This window comes from Arachis hypogaea, chromosome 10, assembly GCF_003086295.3.
Source record: "Arachis hypogaea cultivar Tifrunner chromosome 10, arahy.Tifrunner.gnm2.J5K5, whole genome shotgun sequence".
In the NCBI taxonomy this organism is placed as follows: domain Eukaryota; kingdom Viridiplantae; phylum Streptophyta; class Magnoliopsida; order Fabales; family Fabaceae; genus Arachis; species Arachis hypogaea.
In genome coordinates, this window is record NC_092045.1 from 55588028 (window position 1) to 55608382 (window position 20355).

At 28.0% G+C, this 20355-nt stretch overlaps 1 protein-coding gene across 2 annotated transcripts; it reads right to left on the reverse strand.

Moving 5' to 3' along the window:
- Positions 1 to 128: 128 nt before the first annotated feature.
- LOC112717569 (zinc finger BED domain-containing protein RICESLEEPER 2-like) lies at positions 129 to 5294 on the reverse strand. 2 transcript variants are annotated; one of them, XM_072204864.1, is made up of 4 exons: positions 4937 to 5294; positions 4698 to 4779; positions 360 to 2334; positions 129 to 221 (listed from the first exon to the last, which is right to left on the reverse strand). In XM_072204864.1, the coding sequence occupies exons 3-4, from the start codon at positions 2326 to 2328 to the stop codon at positions 154 to 156; spliced, it is 2037 nt and encodes a 678-aa protein (XP_072060965.1). In that variant the 5' UTR covers positions 2329 to 2334; positions 4698 to 4779; positions 4937 to 5294; the 3' UTR covers positions 129 to 153. The 2 variants fall into 2 exon arrangements, with proteins under 2 accessions (XP_072060965.1, XP_072060964.1); XM_072204863.1 differs by having other exon boundaries at positions 4917 to 5294.
- Positions 5295 to 20355: the final 15061 nt, after the last annotated feature.

Here is a 20355-nt window from a genome sequence, read left to right on the forward strand (position 1 = left end):
AAAATATCAAAGATGCCAAGTTACCAACAAAATCATCAAACAACCACAACCTTTGAGAAAAATATATCTGCAAATAACAAAATATACCTTTGTCATTTTTTAAAATAAATCTTTGAATGAAAGTATTAAACCAAATGAGAATATTAAGCATACCTAGTCATCATCAAGATTATCAATTGATGCCGCCATAGAACAAGCACCATCATTAGAGGAAAATATATCTACAAAGGAAATCAAATTAATTATCAAGTCTATATTCAACAACTTTTAATTGGTAACTAATACCTAAATTCTAAAATAGAAAGATAACAAAAACAAAATAAAATAAAATGAGAAAAAATAAGAAACAAATTTTATACCTTGATCAACTTGTTGAAGAACTTCACCATCATCATCTAAAGCAGAGAAAAGATCTTCCTTAAGCCAATCTCCTGTGCAGACTAAGGCTTCTACCATTCTAGGTGTTAAAGAACTACGGTATGGATCAAGGACTCTTCCTCCAGTACTAAATGCTGACTCCGAAGCTACCGTAGAAACAGGTATAGCCAATACCTCACGAGCCATATTTCCAAGAATTGGAAATCGGGTTGAGTTGACCTTCCACCAGTTTAGTATATCGAACTTATGGGAGTATGGCTCACATTCTTCTTGTAAATATCTATCAAGTTCAGATCTTGTATTTGTTCTGCGACCGGTTGCTTGCAGAAAAAAGCCCATGCCATGAAGATCGGTATTAATGTTGTTGGCTTGAACATCTTGCGTATCAGCTTCACTTGCTTCCTCAGAACTTTGGTATTGCTGATAAAGTAACTTTATGCACTTGGACAACTTTGACTTCAATTCGCCTCCTTTTTCTTCTCCAAAGAAGTAATCCAAGAAATAATTGACATACTCAATCTTTTGCATTGGATTAAGTACGATAGCAATCAATAACAACATATTCACTGAATCAGGATTGCCCCAATACTTCTCATACTTAACCCTCATCCTTTCTGCCATTGACATAGTACTAAAATCAACAGAATCACAAGAATGACGAATAAATCGTCCAATTGCAAATACTTCCTTCATATACATATCACTGGTAACATATAAGGTACCAGAAACACGTATAGTGGCATCACTGAACACTCGCAAAAATGGTACAATGGACTCAGCATACTCCCAGTCTGAATCAGAAGGAACACCTTTCCCTTTTCCTCCATTCATCTCTCCTATATAGGCATTATCTTTCAAAGCAAGCAACTCAAATGCTTTGCGATGCTTCAAAGCTACCTCTAACATTTGATAAGTAGAGTTCCACCTAGTCTCAACATCCATGCAAGGCAAGCCTTTATATTGGATTTTTTCTAGTTCAACACACTTTTGAAACCTACTAGCTCTAGATGGAGAAGATCTAACATACTTTACTGCACTACGAATTCTCAAGACTGATTCATCAATCTCTTTCAACCCCTCTTTTACAATTAAGTTTATAATATGTGCACAATACCTCATATGAATAAATTCACCATTCAAAATAATGCTATTCCAAGAATTCAATCGCTGCTTCAGATATTTAATTGCAACATCGTTAGACGAGGCATTATCAACTGTCACACTAAAGACCCGATTCAAATTCCAATTATTTAAACAAGATTCAATTGTTGCTCCTATAACCTCTCCTGAATGACTTGTCACTTGACAAAACTTAAGTATTTTTTTATGTAATTTCCAATCCAAATCAACAAAGTGTGCTGTCAAACTCATATAAGTAAAATTTTGAATTGAAGTCCAAGTGTCAGTGGTTAGACATACTCTACCACAATTTGTCGAAAGAAAATCTTGCAACTTCATCTTTTCTTCAGCATAAAGAGCTCCAATGTCACGTGCTAATGTAGTCCGTGAAGGAACTTTGAATCTTGCTTGTAGAGCATGCACAAATTTTCGGAATTTCGGGCTTTCAACGAAGCGAAATGGTAGCTCTTCCCCAATAAACATTTCCACAAGTGCCCTTCGAGCCTCCTCTTGGTCAAATTTGGAAGCACTGGGTGAATTTAAAACACCACGCTCATCTATAGTCGGTGTGGTCATCGTTTTTCTTCTTTTGTTCGAATCATTATTAGGATTTTGCTTGCATCTTCTCAAATGACCACCCATTGAGCTAGTTCCATTCCCATATTGTATTAAGCTACCACAATATTTGCATTTAGCCTTCTTCTCGATAGCATTCTCTACATCAAAATGATCCCAGACAGCTGACCGATTCTTACGAACACTTGACGGTGGAGAAGATGGTTGAGTGCTAGCGGACATCCCTGCTGCTTCAATATTACTGTTTTCATTCATCTTGCTCTGCATATAAAGCAAGGTGTACGTAACTCAAAATTTGATGCCAAATATGCTAAAATTAACACAAACTAATCCAAAGAAACAGCAGCCAATAAAACTTCAACATTAACTTTACCTTATCCCTATAAAAAGTAGTCACTCAAGCATCAGAATATGTTTAGTAAACTAAATTAGACAATTAGTCCCTGATTTCCTGCATTTTATTTTATATCTAGTTCTACTCATGAATCTCAGCCATCCCCTTTTTTTAACCTATTAATTTTAGAGTGCAATAGCTTCCATCTTCTGTTACACATTCAGAAAGGGGTTTAAAGAAAATAGAAGCTAGCAAGTTAAGTCTTCATTTGCTATCCTATATTTAAGTCTTCATTTGCTATCATATTCCACACCTCAGCTTAAAAGTTCAGAATTGCATTTAATAAAAATATATCTAAAAGCTAATCCTAAAACTATAAAGTACCTAATAAAATAATGTTGAATGTCATACATATACACCACTATAACAATTATATCAACATGCTACAAGGTTTCATTATTGATGAACAATGAATAATTCAAGTGGCAAAAACAAATATCTCAAATGTCAACAAGCAGAAATACATACTACTAAAGAGCAAACTGAATTGATAAGTTACCAATTTGTTTACATGTTAAATCTCATATTGATGTTTGATATTCTGTGTAGACATGATAATGCAACCAAGGAAATATTGAATAAAGATAAAGCATTTAATATAACAGATTGGTCAAAGTAGTGCTACTGCTACTTGAGTGATAATGCACTACTTTTTCATACTTATATGATATAATGATCTAGCCATATATAGAAAGTTTAATACCATTTGGAATCTTATGTGTATCTAATATTCTTCGTTTATCTACTTTATTTTACTTTCCGTCTGCTTAACCATAAGTAGCATATTATATTATTATATTAATCCAGCAAGAGAGAGAAGCAGTGTTATATCATATATAGGCATGAAGGTACAATACTATTTTATATCACTCAAGTAGTGCTACTGCTACGTACTCTACTGTTTTATATCTATGAATTACAATACTAGCTATTACTGCATGAACTAAATAATTTAGTTAAGTGTTGCGAGTAAAAATATTGGTCAAGCCCAATTACAATTAGGATAGTTTCAATGACTATAAATATAAATATAAATAGTAAATTTTATCTTTGGCAAAATTTTATGAAAAACAATTTGCAAATCAAGGTTCAGGTTCATCAGGAACTTCAACAACAAACTGCTCAACAACAACCACTTTTGATTTTCATGTTCAGCCACAGCAACAACAAGAAGACTCAACAGAATTTACAGAGCAAACAGAATTTCAAATCTCAGATCTAGATATCCAATCAAAAGAAAGAAAATTATAGAATAAAATGGAAAAAGAAACATTAGCATTTTGAGTTGTTTCATATCAACAAAATTCACTAAATCACTGTCCTGTACCTCAAAATAGCCAACACATCACTAAATCACTGTCTTGTACCTCAAATTTGAAGAAATAAAGAATGATCAAATTAAAAAATATTGTCAAATAATAAAAAAATATAACTTTAATTTTAACTATATTTTTCAAGTATTATTAAATTTTCATAACTACCATAATCACCATACTCATAACTACCACAAATTCCCCTGTTAACTAATATATCAAATAATACATGGAGTAGAGTAAGAGAGAGTTCAAATCTTATTCTAATAATAACATCTAACACATGCAACATTTGCTAAATACTAATATTATGCAAGACTAGCTAAGATGCGAAATATATATACCACAGAATCTGAAGTTGTAACCACTAGCATGAGCGTGAAAAGAAGAAAGTAAGAGGATGAAAGATAAGCATAAAAGAAGGTAGAGCTTTGGAATTGGAGGAGACTGAAACTCCATGTTAATTATTGCAGAGAAGAAGTTCTATCTTCAAAGTTGATGGAACATAATAACAAAGCAAACTTAGCTTAATTAGAGATTTGATTTCACCAACAGTTTCATTTCAGTTAGTTATTGCACGTTTGGGATCAATGCAATGGGAACAATCTTTTTTATACGTAATATGCAGACAAATTATGTAATTTTGAGCTTTAATTGAACCCATCAAGAAAGAGAAAAACAAAAGATTGAAGTTCTGATAGAGTACAAATTGAATCCAATGTTAGTTGAGCTGAATAATTAAAGTTGAATAAGAGGGTAAAATCATGTGGTTTTCTAGCATGTGTATAAAGTGAATGAACCATAGTTAAAGTTGGAGAAACCTGGTGCAATGTATCAACAACAGAGTAGCATGATGAATGAACAGGAACAAAATTCAAAGCTAATTAAAAAATTTAAACAAAACGCAAGGCAAATACCTGGTGCTTGGTGAGCCTCTGCGAATGGTTCTTCTGAGAAATCACCGTCAACACTTGATCAAAGGACAACCACACAACCTTGCTGTAAAAAAAAAACCCCAAAATAAAAATGGCATTAACACAAACACTTGATATGCATAACAGCATAAGCAATCAAACTTTGTTCAGTTTTTCAAATTGATGGAATGGAACAGAACAGAAAAGAACATGGAATCAAACCTTTGGTAAACCTATCTAACCTTGAGGGTACCCAGAGAACGGAGAAGAACAGAGCTGGGTCACGGCGAGAAAAGGCGGACGGCGCCTTGAGGGTACCCAGAGAACGGAGAACAGAGCTGGGTCACGGCGAGAAAAGGCGGACGGCACCTTGAGGGTACCCAGAGAACGGAGAAGAACAGAGCTGGGTCACGGCGAGAAAAGGCGGACGGCGGAACCGCGGATGGCGGAACAGAGCAGTGGCGCGACGCGCTTGTGGTGGTGGTGGCAGCTACGAAACTGCAGTGCCAGTTGCCTGCTCCGGTGCGGCGGTGCCGGCTGCGGGGCGAAGGAGAAAAGGATTGGTGATTTCGTGCGAGCTAAAACTGGTTCACCAAATCAGAAATGAAGAATTAAGGTTTTTTTGAGATTTGGATTTTAATCTGGATCTGGATCTAGATCTGGATTTAAAACCATTTAGATGGATTGGATTTAAAACCAAATTATAAAATAAATTTGGTTTGGTTTGGATTTTTTTTTTGGTTTAAAACTGGTTTTTTTTAAATGGTTTGGTTTGGATTTGGTTTAAAATCCAAATTTTGGATTTTTTTGCCCACCCCTAGTTGTAAGCATAGTCTAAACTAACAATTAACCCTCAATCAAAGTTTAAAAGGTTGTCACAATACAAATCAATAACCAGGAGTAGAATCTTAGGTCGTTCTCCCTAAAAATTGCAATCAAGTGCTGAATTATTGGCTATGAAGGAAATCGGAGATGAGATAGCAATTGACAAAAAGTGTAAACAATAAGAAAGTAAAATTCAATTAACTAACAAGGGAAAGAAAACTCAAATGGTAAAAAAAAGTCTTGGCAAGGGATGATGGTTAAGGATCACTACACAATATGATAATTACAAGGATTACTCCCAATTTGTCATTGATGGTTAAGATTTGTGCCGGTTTAGAATTTCTCAATTGAAATTAAGTGTTTCGTTGATAGTATAGTCCAAACCGGCAATTAAATCCCAACATCAAAGTTTAATTCAAATCAAATATAAACCAAGAGTAATTAAACCTCGGGTCGTCTCCCTAGGAACTAATGCCTAAGAGCGCACAATTTTGGTTGCAAGAACAAAAGGGGTTTTCAATGATGAAAGCAAGCAATAAAGAAATAAAAGAACGATCCAAAATTGTAATTATTAAAGTAATAAAGGAATAAAAGAACTATGTATGTAATATGAACAAGTAAAGCTTTAAAGTGAGGAAAATGTGGTTCAAAACATAAATGGAACCTTGACTTAGGATGAGTTATGGAATTTCTTCCTTGCCATAACCACAACTATGATAATTATGATGTATTAATCTCACCTAGTCAACCCTTAACATCGAAGAGTAAATCAAGTGGGCATAATTAATATTAATCCAAAAATCCTAACTATCTTACTAATTACCTTACTAATTACCTTAGTCCAAATGCTATCATGAAAGTCTTAAGACTAAAGACAACCCATTTTGATGAGCCAGGGTACCACCAAAGGTGGAGAACCAGACTATGATAAAATTGCTAGTGATATATGTGTGGTGAACACGGACTGGGTAGGAGATGCTAACAACAAGTACAAATACTTGAGAAGAGGAGATCTTACCCCTGAAGCAAAATGTTAGTATGAGCTATTAAAGAGATCGATCTTAGGCACAGTGATCAACTCAGAGGTCAACAAAAAAAGAGCTATCATGTTACATTGTATAATAATGGGAGGAGAAGTGAAGGTTCACGAGATCATTGCAAGTGATATTCAAAGGATTGCAGAGAAGAATTCGGCTGAAGCTTGGCTACACTACCCAAGTACCATTATGCGGCCATGCATGAAGGCTAAAGTGCTAATGGAGGATGCAAACCCAACATGGTTGAATCCAGGCCTACCTGTAACCTTCGAGAGGATGATGATTGTCACAGAGGCACAACAAAGTCGAAGGCCACGAAAAGGGAGAAAAAGAGAAGAACCACAAGAAGAACCACAAGCAGAATAGGAGGAACAGCAACAATTCCAACCACAGAACAATATGAACATGGCTCGGATGCAAGAGGCAATTGAGAGGCTGTCACAACAATACATGAGGATTCAAGAGAAGCAGGAAGAATTCCATTCACAATACATGAGATCTCAACAAAGACAAGAGAAGCTTCAGTTGAGGATGATAAGTCAACAAACGGATTATGAGTCAAGATCCTTAGTGATGCAACAGGAACAAGCTTTCCAATTTCATGAATCATTTAACCAGTTGACCCAACTGCAAGCTGAGAACATGAGAGTTCTCAAGGAATTCACAACCCTTTAGGAGGCAAGGTATGGAGTTCAAGCTGACTATAACATGAATGGCCAAGTCAAGTTGAGCTATATTGTGGATCATCTACACAACATGGAACCAGCATTTCCAACTTATGATGAATACTTCAAGGGGGGAGTGAAAGAGAAGTAGACAAAGCAATACTCCTTGAAGGCAGAGTGGAAGAGACAATGAAGAAAGCTAGGTTCTGGCAAGAGCTAACAGACATAGACACGGGAAACACTAGTAAACAAGCAAGTGAGAAGAAAAAGAAAGACAAATGAAAGGTGGACTTGCTCCTTGCTTATCACACTCAATAAAGAAAGAGCATGCTTGTTTAGTTGGTAGTCATTTTAGTTTAGTAGTTCTTGCATCTTATCTGTTTCACTTTGCAATAAGTAGGCTAGCCTAAGTGTGTGCTTGTGTGTATTTACTTTCACTTAACTAAATGCATGCTTTGTCACCTAAGTCTTTTCAATTAAATAAAAGAAATGTTTGAAACATGAAGTGAGATGGTTCATTGTTAGCTAGAAGTAAAATAATAGTAAGTGGTGGTGTTTATGTTTGATTGTGTGATAGCACACTTATAGTGAATAAAAGGAATAAATTGTTCTCTTTCTAAGTGGAAAGTAGCTCCCTATCTATGAATCTCAAGCAAATAAAAGTCCTTGGTTGAAAAGAATAACAAAGAAAAGAGAAAAGAAAAGCCAAGAGTGGCAACAAGAACAAAAGAAAGAAAGAATAAAGCTAGACACCAATAGCTTGAACCTTGGAACACATGCATGTGGTGTCTTTGTACTAGGATCTGCTTGGATGATTAAGTTCTATGGAGTGCTTTAACACTTGGTAACTTGGGTTAACTAACCCGGGATTATCAACTGAAAGTCCAGTATCAAAAGCAACCTAGTTACAAGACATTTAGTGACCCAAAGAGGTGCTGGGCACCAATGTTCTAAGAGAAATGTGAGCCAAGTATCTATAGTGAATAATGTGTCAAGCACAAATAAAGTAAAAGAAAAAAGAATTTGCTGGACACATGACACTGAACTAAAGCTTACAGAAAAAGAAAATAAAAAAAAAGTAATTACCAAGGACAAGTAAATAATGAGAAGTCATAGAAGTGTGTTAATTGATGCTTGAAGGAGACTTTCTATGCCTAAAGGTCAATAAAAAGTGAGTTGTTGCATATCTTCACAAAACCCCATGAACTACCAATAATACTTTGTTGACATGAACATTCCCTTCCATTTCATTCTTTCTTCTTAATAATTCAATACTTGCTTGGGGACAAGCAATATTTAAGTTTGGTGTTGTGATGCCATGGCATCTTAGCCTAGTTTTACTATTTTTTTTCTTTGTTTTCATTTGGTTTTATACACTTGCTTGAGTTACAAGTAAGCCATTTGGGTAGAAATTCATGTGTACTTAGATTCAATCAACCATGAGTGAATTGATGCATTTTCAGGAGGTTTTGTGCTATAATTGCTTATATGTCAAGAAAAAGAAGAAGTCTCATGATTGTAGCATAGCTTTGATGCATTTGTTGATTGATGATAGGTGAACAAAAGGCTTGGAGGAAGGTTAAAGAAAGGGCTTGGAAAGGAGGAATTCACGTTTGAGCTCACGTTTGCCTCAAACGTGAACTCAAACATGAGTGACAGCAGAAGAATGCCCTGGAAGGGTGCCCACGTTTGCGCCAACGTTTGCCTCAAACGTGAGGTCAAACGTTGGCAGAGGAATACCCTGGAGGAGGAGCTAACGTTTGCGCCAACATTTGCCTCAAACGTGAGGTCAAACATTGGATGATGAATTGATGCCTGGGAGGATCTCACGTTTGTGCCAACGTTGATGACATGTTACCATGTCACATTTTTCTATGCTTTTTCATACAAGTAATTGATAATTAGTGCTTAAATATTGCATTCTTTTATGCTTAAATTGTACATTTCCTTGATCTTTTAATTTTATAAAATTTGTAGGAAATAATAGAAGAAGAAGCAATAAAAGAACTAAAAAGAAGAATCATACTCCCATGGTGGCAAAAGAGTTGGAAACAAACTCAAAGAGGCCTATGAGTTAAGCAAAGAGGATTTACAATCGTGACCTCTTCACATTCCAACAAGAATAACTTGAGCTACAAAACTCCAAATGAGATGATTCTAGTGACATTGGAAAGTAGACATCTAGAGCTTTCCAAGCATATATGGCACTGCATGGTGGACACTAAATCTGAGGGAGAAAACTGCCCCAAAAGTGCATAGATGAACATGGTGTCAACATGTAGTAAGGCCAGCTGACCTCTGCACCTTCGATAGAGTATAACTCGAGCTGTGAAGCTCCAAACTACGCGCTCCCAATGACATTGGAAAGTAGACATTCAGGGATTTCCAACAATATATAATAGTATGGGGTGGACAATGCGTTTGAGCCTCCAGAATCTGGCGTTTTCGACCACATTTGAGTGCTAACGTCGCCTCAAACGTTGCACACCGACGCCAGCGACCCTGTCCCCTTCAAAGGGGCATCACTTGAGTTGTAGATGTCCAATTGAGGTGATTTCAGTTGCGTTGGAAAGTTAACATTTAGAGCTTTCCAACCATATATAATAGTTTATAGTGGACATGAAATTGGCAACGATGACAAGAGGACAAAGAAGCGTCCCAAGACTTGAACCCCAACGTTTGCCTCAAACGTGAGGTCAAATGTTGGCTGGTGAATGGCTGCCTGGGAGGAGCTCACGTTTGCGCCAATGTTTGCCTCAAACGTGAGGTCAAACGTTGGCTGATGAAAGCCCTGGAGGAAGCCCACGCTTGAGTTCACGTTTGACCTCAAACGTAAGGTCAAACGCCAGTGACAGCAGCTGGCTGGTTCTGAATAAACTACACGAAGACGTTTGAGTCAACGTTTGACCCAAACGTTGACTCAAACGTGAATGTTCCAGAGCCCAATTTGCATGCAGATTTCTTCTCAAGACCAAGAACGATCAATTGGGGCCATCTTCAATCCAATTCCACTCCAAAGCAAGCAAAGCCCACAAGACTCAAAGGCACACAGAAAAGCTAGATTAGGAATTTCATTTTGTAAATATTATTTTCATTTTTCATTTTTATTTTGTAAAAAGCCTATATAAGGCATCATTTTCATTTTAGATAGAAGGCTGGCTCTGCTAGAGAGCATTAGGAGTAGAGTAGAATAGAGAGCTTCCTTTGAAACACTTTTAAATTTTCTGCACTCTTTACATTTCAAAAGAAATCAATTCAGCTTTATGCAAATTTCCTTTCCTAAAATTCTGTTCTTCTGCACTTTCACAATTTAGTTTCCTTTGAGCTTGATTTACTCTTCTACATTCTGCAACTTTATATTTTGAAATTGTTGAGATCCAAATTTACTTTTCCTGCAAATCTCCAATTTTGTTCTCCTGCAATTTCACTTTTCCATTCATACTGAGCTTGATTTACATTTCCTGCACAATTTAATTCCTCTGCAATTACTCTAAGCTTTGATCTACTGCTTCCTTTACTTTCCAGCACCCAGTCCCCCTTTATATTTTGCTGCAATTTATTTTTCTTGCTCTTTAAGCTTTTGTCCAATTTACATTCTGCTTATTTACATTTGCTACAATTTACATTTCTTGCTCTTTAAGATTCTGCCACTTTACTTCCTGTAATTTAAATTCCTTGCAATTTCCTTTCTGTTGGTTACACTTCACACAATTCACTCAATGTTAGCTTGACTAAACTAATCACCCACTAAAGTTGCTTGATCCATCAATCCCTGTAGGATCGACCTCACTCTAAGTGAGTTATTATTACTTGATGCGACCCGGTACACTTGCCGGTGAGTTTTGTGTTGGATCATTTTTCACACATCAAACGTTTGCCTCAAACGTGAGGCCAAACGTTGGCCAAAGAATGCCTTGGAGGAGATCACGTTTGAGCTCACGTTTGACCTCAAACGTGAACCCAAACGTGATTGACAGCAAAATGGCCGTTCTGCATAAAGCCTTCACGAAGACGTTTGAGTCAACGTTTGCCTCAAACATTGACTCAAACGTGAATGATCCCAAAGTCCAAAGTGCAAACGGATTTCTTCTCAAGACCAAGAGCAATCAACGGAGGTTATTGTCAACCCAATTCCATCAAGACCAAAGGCCCAATTCAAGGCTTAATGATCATTTGAAGAGAGTGTATAAATAGCTTAGGATTTAAGTTTTGGGAGAGCTTTTCTATTTAGAGATTTTTACTGGACTTCAGTGGGGAGCTCAATTTTACTTTTCATTGTTGTTCTTGAGATTTAGAGTTTTTGGGAGAATTGGGAACGAGAATTGAATTCTCTTCCTCTGGTTTTCTTGTCTTCTTTTCTACATACTTTGCTTGAGTCTTGGGTGTTGAGAATTGAGGAAATTCTGTCTCAATCTCACCTTGAGATCTCTCTCTGTTTTTGTTTTACTGCACCACTTGAGAAATTGAGATTTGAATTTACTTCTTCTACTATTTGATCTTTAATTCTCTTGCAATTGATTTCTGAATTGGATCAAGGAAGGTAGTGATATCTAGACTTGGTTTTCTAGTCTCTTAACCCCTGAGATCTGCATTCCCATTTGCTGAATGCTTCTTCAAGCAACTCTACTTTTCTGTCTAAGATCTATATCAATTCAATTCATCTTTTACTTGTCTGTTTGTTGCAATTTACTTTCCTTAGTTTAAATTTTGCAATCCCAGCTTCCTAATCCCTTTTACATTCAAGAAATTTACATTTCTTGCGCTCTAAGTTTCTGCAATTTACATTTCTTGCACTTTAAGTTTCTGTCATTTACCTTACTTGTTCTTTAAGATTCAGCACTTTTACCTCTTTACCTCTTTAATTTACTGCACTTATTCCCTCTCCCTTTACAATTTATGCAATTTAGCTTCTGTCAATTACAAACCACTCAAATCAACTCTTGTTTGCTTGACTAAATCAACCACTAAACAAAAATTGCTCAATCCTTCAATTCCTGTGGGATCGACCTCACTCACGTGAGTTATTATTACTTCATGCGACCCGGTACACTTGCCGGTGAGTTTTGTGTTGGATCGTTTTCCACACATCGAGTTTTCATCCTATTTTTTTGCCTTCCTAATATTACTGGACTTTATTTTATTTTTCTATTTTAAATAAAAAATTAAATTTTTAAATTTAAAAATTCAAAAAAAATGATAAATTTTGTATTTTGAAATCCTAAATTTTTTTTCAAGAATATATTCTTTTATTCACCAGATAATGCTATTTTTTCACAAATATAGAATAAATTAATTTTAAAATTTTAAACTTTTTAAATTTTTTTATTATTGGGTATTGTTAAAATTCTTTATTTTTATACTTCTTGGTAAAAAAATAATTTTTTTAGTTTCAAAATTTAAAAATAAAAAGTTTTCATCTTTTTTTTTTGCCTTCCTAATATTACCGGACTTTATTTTATTTTTCTATTTTAAATAAAAAATTAAATTTTAAATTTAAAAATTCAAAAAAATGATAAATTTTGTCTTTTGAAATCCTAAATTTTTTTCAAGAATATATTCTTTTATTCACCAGATAATGCTATTTTTTCACAAATATAGAATAAATTAATTTAAAAAAGTTAAACTTTCTTAAATTTTTTTATTATTGGATATTTTTGAAATTCTTTATTTTTCTACTTCTTGGTAAAAAATAATATTTTCTGTTCCAAAATTTGAAAATAAAAATTTTTCCTCTTTTTTTTGGTCTTCCTAATATTGCTGAACTTTATTTTATTATTCTATTTTAAATAAAAAATAAATTTATAAAATTTAAAAATTCAGAAAAATGATAAATTTTGTCTTTTGAAATCCTAATTTTTTTTCAAGAATATATTTTTTTATTCACCGAGTAACGCTATTTTTTCACAAATATAAAATAAATTAATTTTAAAAGTTAAACTTTTTAAATTTTTTTATTATTAGGTATTGTTAAAATTCTTTATTTTCTTACTTTTTGGTAAAAAAATAATTTTTTTTAGTTTCAAAATTTAATAAATAAAAAGTTTTCATCTTCTTTTTTGCCTTCCTAATATTACTGGACTTTATTTTATTTTCTATTTTAAATAAAAAATTAAATTTTTAAATTTAAAAATTCAAAAAAATGATAAATTTTGTCATTTGAATTCCTAAATTTTTTTTCAAGTATATATTCTTTTATTCACCAGAGAAAGCTATTTTTCACAAATATAGAATAAATTAATTTTAAAAATTTAAACTTTTTAAATTTTTTTATTATTGGGGATTGTTAAAATTTTTATTTTTCTACTTCTTTGTAAAAATGTAATTTTTTTGGTTTCAAAATTTAAAAATAAAAAGTTTTCATCTTTTTTTTTGTCTTCCTAATATTGTTGGATTCATTTAATTTTTTTATTTTAAATAAAAAATTAAATTTTTAAGTTTAAAAATTCAAAAAAACGAAAAATTTTGTCTTTTGAAATCCTAAATTTTTTTTCAAGAATATATTTTTTATTTTTCGATATTTTTGAAATTCTTTATTTTTCTATTTCTTATTAAAAAATAATATTTTCTGTTTCAAAATTTAAAAATAAAAAGATTTCATCTTTTTTTTGTCTTCCTAATATTGTTGGACTTTATATTATTGTTCTATTTTAAATAAAAAAAATTTATAAAATTTAAAAATTCAGAAAAATGATAAATTTTGTCATTTGAAATCCTAATTTTTTTTCAAGAATATATTTTTTATTCATCGAGTAACGCTATTTTTTTACAAATATAGAATAAATTAATTTTAAAAATTTAAACTTTTTAAATATTTTTATTATTGGGTATTGTTAAAATTCTTTATTTTCTTTTTCTTGGTAAAAAAATAATTTTTTTAGTTTTAAAATTTAAAAATAAAAAATTTTCATCTTTTTTTTTGTCTGCCTAATATTGCTGGACTTTATTTTATTTTTCTATTTTAAATAAAAAATTAAATTTTTAAATTTAAAAATTCAAAAAAATGATAAATTTTGTCTTTTGAAATCCTAAATTTTTTTTCGAGAATATATTCTTTTATTCACCAGATAATGCTATTTTTTCACAAATATAGAATAAAATATTTTAAAAAAGTTAAACTTCTTAAATTTTTCTATTATTGGATATTTTTGAAATTCTTTATTTTTCTACTTCTTGGTAAAAAAAATTTTTTTCTGCTTCAAAATTTAAAAATAAAAAGATTTCATCCTTTTTTTGTCTTCCTAATATTGTTGGACTTTATTTTATTATTCTATTTTAAATAAAAAAATAAATTTATAAAATTTAAAAATTCAGAAAAATGATAAATTTATTCATTTGAAAACCTAATTTTTTTCAAGAATATATTTTTTTATTCATCGAGTAACGCTATTTTTTCACAAATATAGAATAAATTAATTTTAAAATTTTAAACTTTTTAAATTTTTTTATTATTGGGTATTGTTAAAATTCTTTATTTTTCTACTTCCTAGTAAAAAAATAATTTTTTTAGTTTCAAAATTAAAAATAAAAAATTTTCATCTTTTTTTTGCCTTCCTAATATTACTGGACTTTATTTTATTTATCTATTTTAAATAAAAAATTAAATTTTTAAATTTAAAAATTCAAAAAAATGATAAATTTTGTCTTTTGAAATCCTAAATTTTTTTCAAGAATATATTCTTTTATTCACCAAATAATGCTATTTTTTCACAAATATAAAATAAATTAATTTAAAAAGTTAAACTTCTTAAATTTTTTATTATTGGATATTGTTGAAATTCTTTATTTTTCTACTTCTTGGTAAAAAATAATATTTTCTGTTTCAAAATTTGAAAATAAAAATTTTTTCTCTTTTTTTTGGTCTTCCTAATATTGCTGAACTTTATTTTATTATTCTATTTTAAATAAAAAATAAATTTATAAAATTTAAAAATTCAGAAAAATGATAAATTTTGTCTTTTGAAATCCTAATTTTTTTTCAAGAATATATTTTTTTATTCACCGAGTAACGCTATTTTTTCACAAATATAAAATAAATTAATTTTAAAATTTAAACTTTTTAAATTTTTTTATTATTAGGTATTGTTAAAATTCTTTATTTTTTTACTTTTTGGTAAAAAAATAATTTTTTTTAGTTTCAAAATTTAATAAACAAAAAGTTTTCATCTTCTTTTTTGTCTTCCTAATATTACTGGACTTTATTTTATTTTCCAATTTTAAATAAAAAATTAAATTTTTAAATTTAAAAATTCAAAAAAATGATAAATTTTGTCATTTGAAATCCTAAATTTTTTTTCAAGTATATATTCTTTTATTCACCAGAGAAAGCTATTTTTTCAAAAATATAGAATAAATTAATTTTAAAAATTTAAACTTTTTAAATTTTTTTATTATTGGGGATTGTTGAAATTTTTATTTTTCTACCTCTTGGTAAAAAAGTAATTTTTTTGGTTTCAAAATTTAAAAATAAAAAGTTTTCATCTTTTTTTTTGTCTTCCTAATATTGTTGGATTCATTTAATTTTTTTATTTTAAATAAAAAATTAAATTTTTAAGTTTAAAAATTCAAAAAAACGAAAAATTTTGTCTTTTGAAATCCTAAATTTTTTTTCAAGAATATATTTTTTATTTTTCGATATTTTTGAAATTCTTTATTTTTCTACTTCTTAGTAAAAAAATAATATTTTTTGTTTCAAAATTTAAAAATAAAAAGATTTCATCTTTTTTTTGTCTTCCTAATATTGTTGGACTTTATATTATTGTTCTATTTTAAATAAAAAAATAAATTTATAAAATTTAAAAATTTAGAAAAATGATAAATTTTGTCATTTGAAATCCTAATTTTTTTTCAAGAATATATTTTTTATTCATCGAGTAACGCTATTTTTTTACAAATATAGAATAAATTAATTTTAAAAATTTAAACTTTTTAAATATTTTTATTATTGGGTATTGTTAAAATTCTTTATTTTCTTTTTCTTGGTAAAAAAATAATTTTTTTAATTTTAAAATTTAAAAATAAAAAATTTTCATCTTTTTTTTTTGTCTGCCTAATATTGTTGGACTTTATTTTATTTTTCTATTTTAAATAAAAAATTAAATTTTTAAATTTAAAAATTCAAAAAATGATAAATTTTGTCTTTTGAAATCCTAAATTTTTTTTCGAGAATATATTCTTTTATTCACCAGGTAATGCTATTTTTTCACAAATATAAAATAAATTAATTTAAAAAGTTAAACTTCTTAAATTTTTTATTATTGGATATTGTTGAAATTCTTTATTTTTCTACTTCTTGGTAAAAAATAATATTTTCTGTTTCAAAATTTGAAAATAAAAATTTTTTCTCTTTTTTTTGGTCTTCCTAATATTGCTGAACTTTATTTTATTATTCTATTTTAAATAAAAAATAAATTTATAAAATTTAAAAATTCAGAAAAATGATAAATTTTGTCTTTTGAAATCCTAATTTTTTTTCAAGAATATATTTTTTTTTATTCACCGAGTAACGCTATTTTTTCACAAATATAAAATAAATTAATTTTAAAATTTAAACTTTTTAAATTTTTTTATTATTAGGTATTGTTAAAATTCTTTATTTTTTTACTTTTTGGTAAAAAAATAAATTTTTTTTAGTTTCAAAATTTAAAAAATAAAAAGTTTTCATCTTCTTTTTTGCCTTCCTAATATTACTGGACTTTATTTTATTTTCCTATTTTAAATAAAAAATTAAATTTTTAAATTTAAAAATTCAAAAAAATGATAAATTTTGTCATTTGAAATCCTAAATTTTTTTTCAAGTGTATATTCTTTTATTCACCAGAGAATGCTATTTTTTCACAAATATAGAATAAATTAATTTTAAAAATTTAAACTTTTTAAATTTTTTATTATTGGGGATTGTTGAAATTTTTTATTTTTATACTTCTTGGTAAAAAAGTAATTTTTTGGTTTCAAAATTTAAAAATAAAAAGTTTTCATCTTTTTTTTGTCTTCCTAATATTGTTGGATTCATTTAATTTTTTTATTTTAAATAAAAAATTAAATTTTTAAGTTTAAAAATTAAAAAAAACGAAAAATTTTATCTTTCGAAATCCTAAATTTTTTTTCAAGAATATTTTTTTATTCTTCGATATTTTTGAAATTCTTTATTTTTCTACTTCTTGGTAAAAAAATAATATTTTCTGTTTCAAAATTTAAAAATAAAAAGATTTCATCTTTTTTTTGTCTTCCTAATATTGTTGGACTTTATATTATTGTTCTATTTTAAATAAAAAAATAAATTTATAAAATTTAAAAATTCAGAAAAATGATAAATTTTGTCATTTGAAATCCTAATTTTTTTTCAAGAATATATTTTTTATTCATCGAGTAACGCTATTTTTTTACAAATATAGAATAAATTAATTTTAAAAATTTAAACTTTTTAAATATTTTTATTATTGGGTATTGTTAAAATTCTTTATTTTCTTTTTCTTGGTAAAAAAAATAATTTTTTTAGTTTTGAAATTTAAAAATAAAAAATTTTCATCTTTTTTTTTGCCTGCCTAATATTGCTGGACTTTATTTTATTTTTCTATTTTAAATAAAAAATTAAATTTTTAAATTTAAAAATTCAAAAAAATGATAAATTTTGTCTTTTGAAATCCTAAATTTTTTTTTCGAGAATATATTCTTTTATTCACCAGATAATGCTATTTTTTCACAAATATAGAATAAATTAATTTAAAAAGTTAATTTCTTAAATTTTTTATTATTGGATATTTTTGAAATTCTTTATTTTTCTACTTCTTAGTAAAAAAAATAATTTTTCTGCTTCAAAATTTAAAAATAAAAAGATTTCATCTTTTTTTTGTCTTCCTAATATTGTTGGACTTTATTTTATTATTCTAATTTAAATAAAAAAATAAATTTATAAAATTTAAAAATTCAGAAAAATGATAAATTTATTCATTTGAAATCCTAATTTTTTTCAAGAATATATTTTTTTATTCATCGAGTAACGCTATTTTTTCACAAATATAGAATAAATTAATTTTAAAATTTTAAACTTTTTAAATTTTTTTATTATTGGGTATTGTTAAAATTCTTTATTTTTCTACTTCCTAGTAAAAAAATAATTTTTTTAGTTTCAAAATTTAAAAATAAAAATTTTTCATCTTTTTTTTGCCTTCCTAATATTACTGGACTTTATTTTATTTTTCTATTTTAAATAAAAAATTAAATTTTTAAATTTTAAAATTCAAAAAAATGATAAATTTTGTCTTTTGAAATCCTAAATTTTTTTCAAGAATATATTCTTTTATTCACCAAATAATGCTATTTTTTCACAAATATAAAATAAATTAATTTAAAAAGTTGAACTTCTTAAATTTTTTTATTATTGGATATTGTTAAAATTTTTTATTTTTCTACTTCTTGGTAAAAAAATAATATTTTCTGTTTCAAAATTTTAAAATAAAATTTTTCCTCTTTTTTTGGTCTTCCTAATATTGCTGGACTTTATTTTATTAATCTATTTTAAATAAAAAAATAAATTTATAAAATTTAAAAATTCAAAAAAAAATGATAAATTTGGTCTTTTGAAATCCTGATTTTTTTAAAGAATGTATTCTTTTATTCACTAGATAATGCTATTTTTTCACAAATATAGAATAAATTAATTTAAAAAAGTTAAATTTCTTAAATTTTTCTATTATTGGATATTTTTGAAATTCTTTATTTTTCTACTTCTTGGTAATAAAAATAATTTTTCTGTTTCAAAATTTAAAAATAAAAAGATTTCATCTTATTTTTGTCTTCCTAATATTGTTGGACTTTATTTTATTATAATATTTTAAATAAAAAAATAAATTTATAAAATTTTAAAATTCAGAAAAATGATAAATTTTGTCATTTCTAATCCTAATTTTTTTCAAGAATATATTTTTTTATTCATCGAGTAACGCTATTTTTTCACAAATATAGAATAAATTTATTTTAAAACTTTAATCTTTTTAAATTTTTTTATTATCGGGTATTGTTAAAATTCTTTATTTTTCTACTTCCTGGTAAAAAAATAATTTTTTTAGTTTCAAAATTTAAAAATAAAAAATTTTCATCGTTTTTTTCCTTCCTAATATTACTAGACTTTATTTCATTTTTCTATTTTAAATAAAAAATTAAATTTTTATATTTAAAAATTCAAAAAATGATAAATTTTGTCTTTTGAAATCTTAAATTTTTTTCTAGAATATATTCTTTTATTCACCAGATAATGCAATTTTTTCACAAATATAGAATAAATTAATTTAAAAAGTTAAACTTCTTAAATCTTTTTATTATTGGATATTGTTGAAATTCTTTATTTTTCTACTTCTTGGTAAAAAATAATATTTTCTGTTTCAAAATTTTAAAATAAAAATTTTTCCTCTTTTTTTGGTCTTCCTAATATTGCTAGACTTTATGTTATTATTCTATTTAAAATAAAAAAATAAATTTATAAAATTTAAAAATTCAGAAAAATGATAAATTTTGTCTTTTGAAATCCTGATTTTTTAAAGAATATATTTTTTTATTCACCAAGTAACGCTATTTTTTCACAAATATAGAATAAATTAATTTTAAAAATTTAAACTTTTTAAATTTTTTTATTATTGGGTATTGTTAAAATTCTTTATTTTTATACTTCTTGTTAAAAAAACTAATTTTTTTAGTTTCAAAATTTAAAAATAAAAAATTTTCATCTTTTTTTTGCCTTCCTAAATTTACTGGACTTTATTTTATTTTGCTATTTTAAAGAAAAAAATAAATTTATAAAATTTAAAAATTCAAAAAAATGATAAATTTTGTCTTTTGAAATCCTAATTTTTTTTTAAGAATTGATGACAAGTCATCTTAGCCTAGTTTTACTAGTCTTTTTTCTTTGTTTTTAATTAGCTTTATGCACTTTCTTAAGCCATAAGTAAGCCAATTGGGTTGAAATTCATTTTATCTTTGACTCAATCAATCATGTATAAAATGATGCATTTTCATGAGATATTGTGCTATAATTGTCATATATTTTGGAAGAGAAACAATCTCATGATTTGAAGCATAGCTTTGATGTTTTTGATTGATTGATGATAGGTGAAACAAAGCTTGGAAGGAGGTTGCAAGAAG

Bases quoted from the DNA above. Each gene is read 5' to 3' on its own strand.
- LOC112717569 (XM_072204864.1), bottom strand. From the start codon at position 2,328: ATGAATGAAAACAGTAATATTGAAGCAGCAGGGATGTCCGCTAGCACT. The intron at 222-359 runs GTATAAAATTTG...TTTCCTTTGTAG, and splicing joins TCTTCAACAAGTTGATCAAG to ATATATTTTCCTCTAATGAT.